General features: G+C 32.2%; 1 protein-coding gene across 1 annotated transcript; it reads right to left on the minus strand.

The window, feature by feature from the left end:
* Window positions 1-2,243: 2,243 nt before the first annotated feature.
* Window positions 2,244-9,783, minus strand: LOC141829328 (V-type proton ATPase subunit E-like). The gene is made up of 6 exons (XM_074716781.1): window positions 9,587-9,783; window positions 8,390-8,490; window positions 7,162-7,342; window positions 6,597-6,793; window positions 2,929-3,028; window positions 2,244-2,458 (listed from the first exon to the last, which is right to left on the minus strand). The coding sequence occupies exons 1-6, from the start codon at window positions 9,686-9,688 to the stop codon at window positions 2,423-2,425; spliced, it is 717 nt and encodes a 238-aa protein (XP_074572882.1). The 5' UTR covers window positions 9,689-9,783; the 3' UTR covers window positions 2,244-2,422.
* Between the last annotated feature and the right edge of the window lie 550 nt (window positions 9,784-10,333).

Raw genomic sequence — 10,333 nt, forward strand, 5'->3', positions numbered from 1 at the left:
AATTCCGTCTCAAAAATCTATTTTTGAAACCTTAATTATTTTCTTGTAATGGATTGAACCTGAAACAAATAATAATAATAATAATCTTTTTTTATATATTTTAATATTAATATATAACTACTATACACATATAGAATAAAATAATATAAGATATTTTTTAATATCTTTTTTTCTGTTATTCTCTATAAATAAATTTTAATAATTGCAACAAAGAAAGGAAACTATAAATTAGAAAGTGTCAATTTCTTTCTAAAAAATTATTAAATATATTATCATTAAAAGAATAATGATTGAAAAATTAAATAATAATTATTTATTCAACTAAAAAAACTTGTTTGATGTTTCTACTTCACCCTTCAATTTGATAGAATTAAATGGGAGGAGAATAACTCAATCAAAATTTTAATTTTATTAGAAATTGACTAAGAGGTTAAATGTCTTAATTTGTTAGAATCTTTATAAAAGATATTTTATTAAAAAAGAATCAATCAAATTTTATTAGGATAATTAAAATTTTAATATTTTTTTTATTTTATAAAAAATATATTTATAATTAGAGATTAATATTCTATGAAATAAAAAAGTTTTGATTGATACAATTTATAATTTTGGGGCGTTTGATTTAAATTTTTTTTTCTTTTTCATTTTTTATGTTCCATTTTATATTTCTATTTTTTATTTTCTGATGTAATTTTTAAAAAATAAAAAATATGTTTGGTACGATATACTTTTTTTTATTTTCTAAAAAAGAAAATTAAAAAATACGTTTGGTTTGTTAATATGAAAAATTATAAATAAAATAATATTTTTTAATAAAAAGACCATCTTATTCGTAGAAAAAAAAAAATCATACAAGAAAGGGGTCAAATCTAACTCTCTAATATGCAAATGCAATTAGGGGTGTAAACGAGCCAAGATGCTCACGAGCTATTCGAGTCTCGGCTCGAAAAAAAATTCGTTTGAGTTCGTTCGATTAAGTTAACGAGCCGAGCTCAAGCCTGATTTCGAGCTCGAAAATATTATCGAGCCGAGCTCGAGCTTAACAGTATTTGGTTCATGAGCTCGCGAACATGTTCGTTTAAAGGCTCACGAACGTGTTCGCGAACATGTTCGTTTAAAAGCTCACGAACGTGTTTGTTAAGAGATTCATGAATATATATATATATATATATATATATATATATATATATATATATTACATAAATTATAAATATTATATATTAACGAGTCAAGTTCGAACTAAACTCGTTTAACTTTAAAACGAGCCTTTTTCGAGCCGAGCTCGAGCCATTCGCGAACTATTTAATTTCATTACGAGCCGAACTCGAGCTTAAGAATTAAAGCTCGAATCGAACTCGAGCCGAACTCGAGCTTCAGAAAAACGAACCGAGCTCGAGCTCTCGATTACACCCCTATATGCAATATAAGAAAATAACTTATAACCATTCACCTCTATTGGTAACAATTTTGTTATCAAAAGAATATCCACGAGGAGGGTTGCGGCGTCGGCTTACTTGCACGAGGAAGGGAAAATCGAAAAAGATCGCATGTAGAGAAGGTTGCAACATCGAGGAGAAAAGGAGTTGTACGATAAAGTTGTGACGTCGGGAAGAAAAGAAGTTGTGCGATAAAGTTATGACGTCGGGAGAGAAATTTATAGTTGTGCAATCAAAATTAAGACATGCGACGTTATTGTAATCACATTTTCGTGTTTTATATTTGCTAGCTACAATTCTTTTCTTCACATAAAATAATATTTTATTTTTTATTTTTAAAAAAAATAATTTCTAATTATCAGAGAATGAAATTGAAAAATACAAAGTATACAATAATTTTTAAAAAAATAAAAAAATAAAAACGAAAAAAAAAAACCAAACCAAAGACTACCTTAGGATCTTAACTTATTTGTTTTCTGTTTATTTTTTATTCCCTTTCAAGTAAACACGTAAAAAAACGAATATTGTAAATTTATTTGCATTTCCTTCTAGGTAAGTAATTTGTATTTCATTTATATGAAAAATGAAGTCTCGGTAATTATTCATAATTTCTTTAAAAGAAAAACAAAGCCTAAGCCGTTTAGGAACTAATTTAACAGCATTACTAAACTCTAAACCGATAATAAATAGCTGAAATATAACATAATGACCAATTTCACAATGCCACCATGTAGAGTATACGAATGCCATGAACTAATAACTCATTTACTTCACCTTTTCAGGGGAATTTGTTCATGGAGTAATAAATAATAACAAAGACACTCCAATATAGCTGGACCAATCATGATAAGAATACAGCAATACAGACGTCATAGCATTTATTTGTTGAATTACAAGTTACGCAGACAAAGCATTCCCAATGTGTTCGAATCCAGAAACAAGCCATTATTTGAAACATCATGGAGAAGCCATATATGATAGGCAGATTAAGCAGCAGTCTGGCCGTAGAGACGCTTCCTTATCTGTAATCAACAAAGACATCGAATGTTAGTAAATTGATGGAATATTTTTGGGCAGCAATCCCTGTACGTGAATCTTTCGTAAATGGTTATATGATAACGAATATGTTGTATTTAATGGAAGTAGGAGAGCAAAATAGTTTTAGAGATGAACTTTTTATTTTCACCCTTCTCATTTGAATAGATGAAAAAACAAGAAAGAATGTAAATTTTCTCTTTCTCCATTCCATTTTAGTCACCTTCACCTTAGTCTTGGTTCTTCCTCCTCTCCTTCTTTCTTCCAGGCAAAGAGCCAATTTCATTTCAATGCTCTTTAATTCCTTTTTTAGTCTCATTTACATCCAAATAGAAACAACACTACGTAGATATCACAAGAAATAGCAGGCAATTAGAGGGACAAAATTCAACATCTAAGAGAATAGCCTACAATCTTGTTTCTACAGCATTCACTGGAAAGTTATAAAAGAGAGTACCTCGGGCAATTTCTTGCGGAAAGTAACTTCTAGTCTGGCATCGAGTGTATTTTCACAAACAATCTTCCCATCTATAGAAGCCAATACAACACCACCAGAGCTGAATAATAAAGGAATTGTGTTAGCATAAAAAAAAAAAAACAACCACATGACTGCTCTTTCAAGGCAAAGGAATTTGATGGTCCAGATATTAAGAGAAAACAATTTGATTAACTATTGTTGCTCAAACAACACCATTAAATTATCAACCATAGAAAGGGAAAACATCTTTAGCCAGAGAATGAAACTATGGTATTTCGGTATCTATCCATCCTCTCATCCATCCATCCATCGTATCCAATAAAACAAATCCTAAATGCTCAGCTATCCACTCATGCATCCATCCTTTTATTAATTCATCCAACACAACCATCCACTCTTTTTATTCATCCATCCGATCAAACAAATCCTAAATGCTCAGTTCTCATCTCATGCATCCATCCATCCTATTATCAATTCATCCAACAAAATCCATACCACTCTGTTTATTCACCCATCCAATCAAAAAAATCCCAAGGGTCTGTTATCCTGGAGGGCAAAAACAAGAAGAAAATGAGAGCGAGAGAGAGAGGGGTGGGGGGGAATAAAATTACCAAACATGTGTTCTCATTTTACTTTATTAAAAGAAAGGAAAAAATAAACAAACTGAGGAGGAAAAAGTTCATTTTGTTATCCTCCTCCAGAGACCAAACATGTGCCTGCTTACTCTCTTGCTGAGATTGTGAAACCTTGGCTTGCTCTCTTACTGAGGTTGGGAAACTGCCACTCGCTCGTTAGGGCTCGAAACCATCAATCTCCCTCTTGTTGAGACTCGAACTCTGCCTCTCACTCCCTTACTGGGGCTTTAAAACCACCACAGGTCACCCTCTTGCTGAGGCCCTCGTCTATTGCATTTTTTCTCCCCTTTCATTGGGACACAACAGCTTGTCAATGTTGAAAAGCCCACTTAAGGGACTATCTCTAGGGATCTTGCTCTATCCTCTCTTGTTAATGCATTGATCTAAGGTAACCTTCTGCTGCAACACTCGTTCAACATTGTTCTTTCAACCAAATTCTAATATTGTACCATTGTGTCATGGTGAATGGTACAGTTGAATCATATCACTCCACTAAAAATCCAAACCCAACAGTGATAAGCATGGATAAACTATCATATGTTACTCGTGTTAATTGGGGCGACGAGTATAGAATGGCACCAGTTGACACACTTTGGCATGCTTTATAACACACATCAAGATGAGTTCTAATTTGTTATCTTTTGTATTAAAATTTAATTCAATTAAATATTTAATTGTTATAATCCTATTTTGAAGATTTAATGAATTAAATAAAAAAAGATGATAGAGTTATTGTATTAAAATTTAATTCAATTAAATATATTGCTATAGTCCTATTTCTAATGATTAATGAATTAATAGACGAAGATTATAAGTAAAATTTATGTAAATTCATCTCGACATGCATTGAAGCAAAAAAAAAAGTAAAATCAGTTTTAAACTCAACTATCAATTATATAATCTTACAAGGTTTAAAATCTCGACCCGTATATATATATATATATATATATATATAGTAATTATTAGATAAATATGTTTATTGTGTATAATTTAAAAATAAATAGGAGATCTAGTCTAATAACGTATAAGGATACATATAGTTGACCTCACTTAGTGGGATGATAGTTATTATGCAATAGTGATCTTTATTCTAGTCAACTGGAGCATGATAGTCGACTTGGATGTAGATTTTGGATGAACAAAATGTTTTGATTCCAAGTAAAGTCAATTGGTACAGTTGACTAAATAGTTTATTGGTTAAAAGGTTGTTAGTTTTCTAGTTGACTTGTGATATATTTTTTAATTTTTAAAAATTATTTACAAAATTTTAAAAATATTTTAAATATTTTTTAGAAATTTTAATTTATTTGTTATTTACAAAAATAATTTAAGGTTTGATTTTGAATAAATTATTAATCCGAAATTAATTTTTTTATTAGAATATTTTTTTTAATATTTTTTATATTTTAATAAAAACAAATTAAAAAGTAAAATTTTATATTATAATTATATTAGTTGATTAATAGTTTATTTAATTAATTATTAATTAGAAATTATATATATAATTTAAATAATACATTTTATAAAAAACTTATAATTATAATTTATAAAATTTATTTTATTTTAATATAATGATTTTAATTCATATCGTTATATTAATAAATGAATAATTTTATTAGGCTTTAATAAAACCTATTTAAATTACCTCAATCATAGCTAGGAGTTAATTAAGATTTTTAATTTAATTAAAACAAAGTTCATGTCGGTGCCCTGTTCCGCGCCCATGCGACACCTTGGCATCACCGTGACAACCCGACAATGCCTCCAAAGGCATCCCTTGAGCTCGGCGATGCTTATGTACTCAGCGCGTAGCGGCAGAAATCCCTTCGAACAAGTCGCGAGAGCTCGGCAACGCCTCCGCGAGGCCTCGATGTGCCGACACAGGAGGTGTAACTGTGTCGATTTCGATACACGGGTGGAACGAGATGTTTCGCCAATATCGAACAAAACGGCTCGAGATTTCATTCCTTGTAATCTTATCAAAAGTATAAAATTTAAGTGAAAGTGGATCAAATAAGTAAGCTTATCTAAATCCATTTTGGCATGATTTAACACATGACGAAGTGTGTTAAGTATTAGTACAACACAGTAGAATGATATTTTAATTCAGCAGAATCTCTAATTATTATAACTTTATGTTTTAAAGTAAATAAACTAGCTGAAAAGATATTAAAGGAGTAAAACTTATCAAAATTTAACTCAGTACATTTCCATACATATAAAAGCATGTCAAGTGCATGACAAATGTTATGAAATTAGTAAGGTGTAATCATAGTCAAGATGCTCGTAATATTTTATGACTTATTGCTTTAAGACTTTAATTTAAATAACTTTTGAATTGCTATGCACTTATTTTTGGAAGCAACCAAGCTAAGTGAATGAGGTTTATAGATCGAGACTTACTTGAATTCATCTCAACACACTGAAAAGCATGTCGATGCGTGCTAAGCATTGACATGCACAACAATGAAATGAAATTGCATCATTCTGATTAGAGACTTCAACTCCAATATGGCATGAGGTTTCAAAGCTTTACCATGTCTTAGTCTTTCTTTAAATCCTTTTCTATTTTATCTAATAGGTTGGGATTATATCTATGCTCTAACTTAGAGGGGAAGTGTTGAAATCATTACTTAAGTATGCTAGTTTAGTTTTAGATTGTGGGATGAGGTTGAGTCCGACAAAGTAGCCCTCCTTTTCCGATTTATGTAATAAGTTGTACATGGTATTTATGCTCCGGCATAAAGGGGAGTGCTCCAGCATAAAAGGGAGTGTTGAAGTCATAAGTCAAGTATAGATTTAGTTCCAAATTGTATATTTTAGATTATGGTATGTGGTTAAGTTCAACATTAACCCACTCTGCAACAAACAATATGATAGCCTTTTCATTCTATTTAACAAACACTATATAAAAAATGATTATTAAACATATAGGAATAACATGGAATAAATATATTCAACTAATCCTAAAAAAAATGTAAAATGGATGACTATGTTCAAAAAGTGCATTACCAATGGGGGCCATGAGCATTATGGTGACTAGGAGGAGGTGGTAGGTAGACATGAGTGTCTACAACAATATTTGGTGGGTGAACACCTTCTTTAGCTGCATATTCTTCTTTTGCTGACTCCAAAACTGACTCCACAAGATGATGATCTTCTTTCCGACAACGCAATAAAACAGCTGGTTCTTTCAACCTGATCAAGCTCTGCAAGGACAAAAGATTTTCACTTTACACACCATCAATTTTGGAATGGTAAAATAAATGAATTCAAATAACAAACCCTTCAAAGTTGGCACACAGAATAAAGCACAAGGCTTGGACCATTAACAGGAACTAATACTAGTCTTAGTTAGATTAAGTTGAAAAACAATGGTGAAATAACATCTATGGTTAGCTATTAGTAGGAAAGATTTTAGTGTCACGTCATCAACATCTTGATTAAATGGACATGCTACTTTCAATAATTCAAATATTATATAAAAATACTCTAAACCTAAGTCCTAAATGCATCCACCATAGAAGTTCACTGTCAGTAAATAGTAAATGCAAGAAAAGATGCACAAGAGCCAAACCTGAACAATGAGATCCTTCAATAGGTGTTTGTATGCATGATCATGATGAGTAATATTCAAGATGTGATGATGGCTGACAGTCAGGAGCTCCTTTGCAGCAGCCTCTTTCATGGAGATGACTAAATCATCTTGAGCTTGAAGAACTTTAATACGAGAAGCATTCAGCTGCATCGAGTATTCACTGCAGATGCAATAGAAGTGACTCAATTATCAGTAATCACCATCCAAAAACCATAATATCCATTGTATAGATGACAAGTTATCTTAATCTAAAGAATGTCAACTTCTTTCTACAATATACAAAGGCAACATTATTGTGGGCCAAATCAAACTTCAGATTTGGTGAAGCTTTTAAGTACTTGATGAATATTATTTTTTTTTTCAATAATTTGATCTTTATCCATTTAACATGAAATATATTTCAACATAAATTGCTCTAGAAAATATTACCACATGAACACCAAACTGAGATGAAAAGTATTGTATGCCTGATCCTATTCCATTTTGAAAAATCTAAATAGTGTGTATGCATATATAATGCATTTCTACAAAAATAGTTTGAAATTTATATATCGATATTTCATATTTTCAAGTTTCTTAGTTCTCTTAATCCAAATACTTTATCATTCACATAAGAACTATTTAGATTTTCAATAATTGTCCTTTTTAATTTTGGACTAAACATTATCACTATACATCAACTTCATATATGAATAGGAGATTTTATTAGTGTTACATACACGTATAAGACATAAATAAAAGAATGCACCTCTACTGATTTCCTTATGCTTTTATTATTTTACCTATATGATTTTAGTCAGTGACTCCACTTTTAGATGATTGGTAATCTATTTTATTTTACCTCCAATAGTTATAGACATAATCTTTTGTAATCCCTTGAGAAGGAAGTCTGATATTGTACAGTTGATCCCATATAGTGACACGATGGTTTGGGGTGGAAAAACTTCAAGAACGAAATGCTCATTGTTCTATTCTTCAAGTGGTTTGACTAGGATTAATGAAACTGTCTGTCTTGCATGTAAAGCTTAACTTTGACATAATTAACAAAATGAAGTGTCCATCAAACATCAATCAACCAAATGTTTACTGAACAAATTTGTGCAATGTATTACAAATAGCAACTAGAGAAAAGCATTGGTTTCAAAAGCAAGAAAAATACAGCATCAACAAGTTGTAACTAGAGAACATCAATGGAGAAGTATTTTACATTTTCTTACGAATTTCGACTTGCTTCTCTTTACGTTCATATTCTTGTCTGATCTTCTTCTTTTCAGCTTCAACAAGTTGTAACTTCTCAATGTTAAATTCCTAGAAGGCAAATTGAAGAGCACACAGTTAAGCATAGATCAAAGAAAAAGCCTGACTAGAGTGGGGAATCAAAATGACATGAATTGCACCATATAAATACCATTCATGCAATAAAATATGCTTCCTAGATTTTACATATACTTTTAAAAGAAACAATACTATGGGCATTCTGTCCTGTAGGGGACAAGACCTGTCTGGTAGGGAAAAAGACAAATTAGCATCTAAAGAAAAATATTCTCATAATTCAAGATGTGTGTTGATCTTATATTAAACATTTCCTATAACTCAATTCATTAACATGCACTTAAATCAGAAAAAAGAGTTAATGCTCCTTTTAGTTCCCCTTTATGAATTTTCTTTTAAATTGGAAGGGCATCCCATGAAAATTTCCCTTTATTGGGAAATATTTGACTGTTAACAAATTTGTGATGCAATCAGCCCCTATTGTTTATGATTTTGTTTGAAGTACTTTTACATTTAGCAATGCTTCTCAAAACTGAGCTCTGGTATATTCCTGTTGAACCTCAGGGATGATTCGTCTTCTATTCTCATTTCCATTGATGTTAAATGCTACTTGGATAAAGCTCCAGCGAGAACAAAATGTATTCCAACAAAAGTTGATACTAGTTAAGCATGTTCCAATGAGTTTGTTAAGGAGGTATTCCAACAATATTACTAAGGATGGTCGGAATCAGTTCAGGGGTGATGCCCCCGCACTACTCTCAACTTTAAGTTTAATCACTTGCTAATGCTCATTAACATCAATCCCTCCCATGTTTCCATTTTCCTATCATTTATTGCCCTCGTGATAAACACTATTATACAATATAAGAACTTTTGATTTGGAGCATATTACATACAGAATCTATTTTTTTCACAAATAGAAAAATCCAATTAATATTATCCAGAGTACAAATAATAATCTAATTGAAAGGGTATCATTCTAAAACGAAAGATGTTTTTTATCATACAGTTGGATCACAGATCAGCAAACCCTGATTTATTTGTTTTGTCCGATACTGATCCACGATCAACAAGTGTCAGGATCGAGCAGAGGAGAAAGAAAAACTAGAGGGAGAGAGCCGGAAATCCATACCTCTTCGGCGGAGATGGAGATCTCGTTGGCCTTCTCTTCCGCCTCCTGGTGGATGAAACGCACCATCTGCTGGATCTGCTTGGAGACATCGGCGTCGTTCATCTTCCCTCTCCGGCTGCTTTCCGATCGTCTGGGAGCGAGATCAGGCCAACCGATTGCCACAGGGCAGGCAGCAGCAGTGAAGTCAAGAAGACAGACAATGAGCGGCCCGAAGAAGACGGTAAATGATTTGCTTGTTATATACCCCTAGTCGCTCGCAGTCACAAGAGGTCGCTGCGGCCCCTTGGCCTTGGTCACTGGAGGATCCTCTCCAAGTATTCTTGTAAGTGGAAATCTATTTTCACATCTGAACCGTTTGTCATCGTACATCAACGTCTCTCTAGTGGGATGTACGTTTGTTTCACAGGACAAGGGAACCGCGCCAGGCTGGCGAGAAGACGGTGCATTGTCACTAGAACGCTCTAAACCCACCCATCTCTTCTTTCTTATATAAATGCTCAGAGTCTCACTCCTCCCACCACTCTTTAAGAACCGAGCACTCCTCAAGAAACCGAGCCTGCTTAGGGGTGGAAAAAAATATCGAATTTTCGGTATATCACACATACCATATCGATATTTACCGTCTATATCAAAAATTTCAGACATACCATATCGATATTTACCGTCCATATCTAAAATTTCGGTATACCGAAAATTTCGGTACGGTATAATACCATACCAAATTTTTCGGTATCGGTAACGGTACGA

This window comes from Curcuma longa, chromosome 5 (genome assembly GCF_044706935.1).
Source record: "Curcuma longa cultivar G26 ecotype Majalengka, Jawa Barat chromosome 5, ITB_CL_G26_1.1, whole genome shotgun sequence".
Taxonomy (NCBI): domain Eukaryota; kingdom Viridiplantae; phylum Streptophyta; class Magnoliopsida; order Zingiberales; family Zingiberaceae; genus Curcuma; species Curcuma longa.

What these genes read in the sequence shown, in the direction of transcription:
- LOC141829328 (XM_074716781.1), bottom strand. Translation starts at nt 9,688, where the DNA reads ATGAACGACGCCGATGTCTCCAAGCAGATCCAGCAGATGGTGCGTTTC. An exon ending in GTCGAAATTCGTAAGAAAAT is followed by an intron (nt 7,343 to 8,389) that starts GTAAAATACTTC and finishes TTGCATCTGCAG; the next exon opens with TGAATACTCGATGCAGCTGA. An exon ending in TGAAGGATCTCATTGTTCAG is followed by an intron (nt 6,794 to 7,161) that starts GTTTGGCTCTTG and finishes TTGTCCTTGCAG; the next exon opens with AGCTTGATCAGGTTGAAAGA.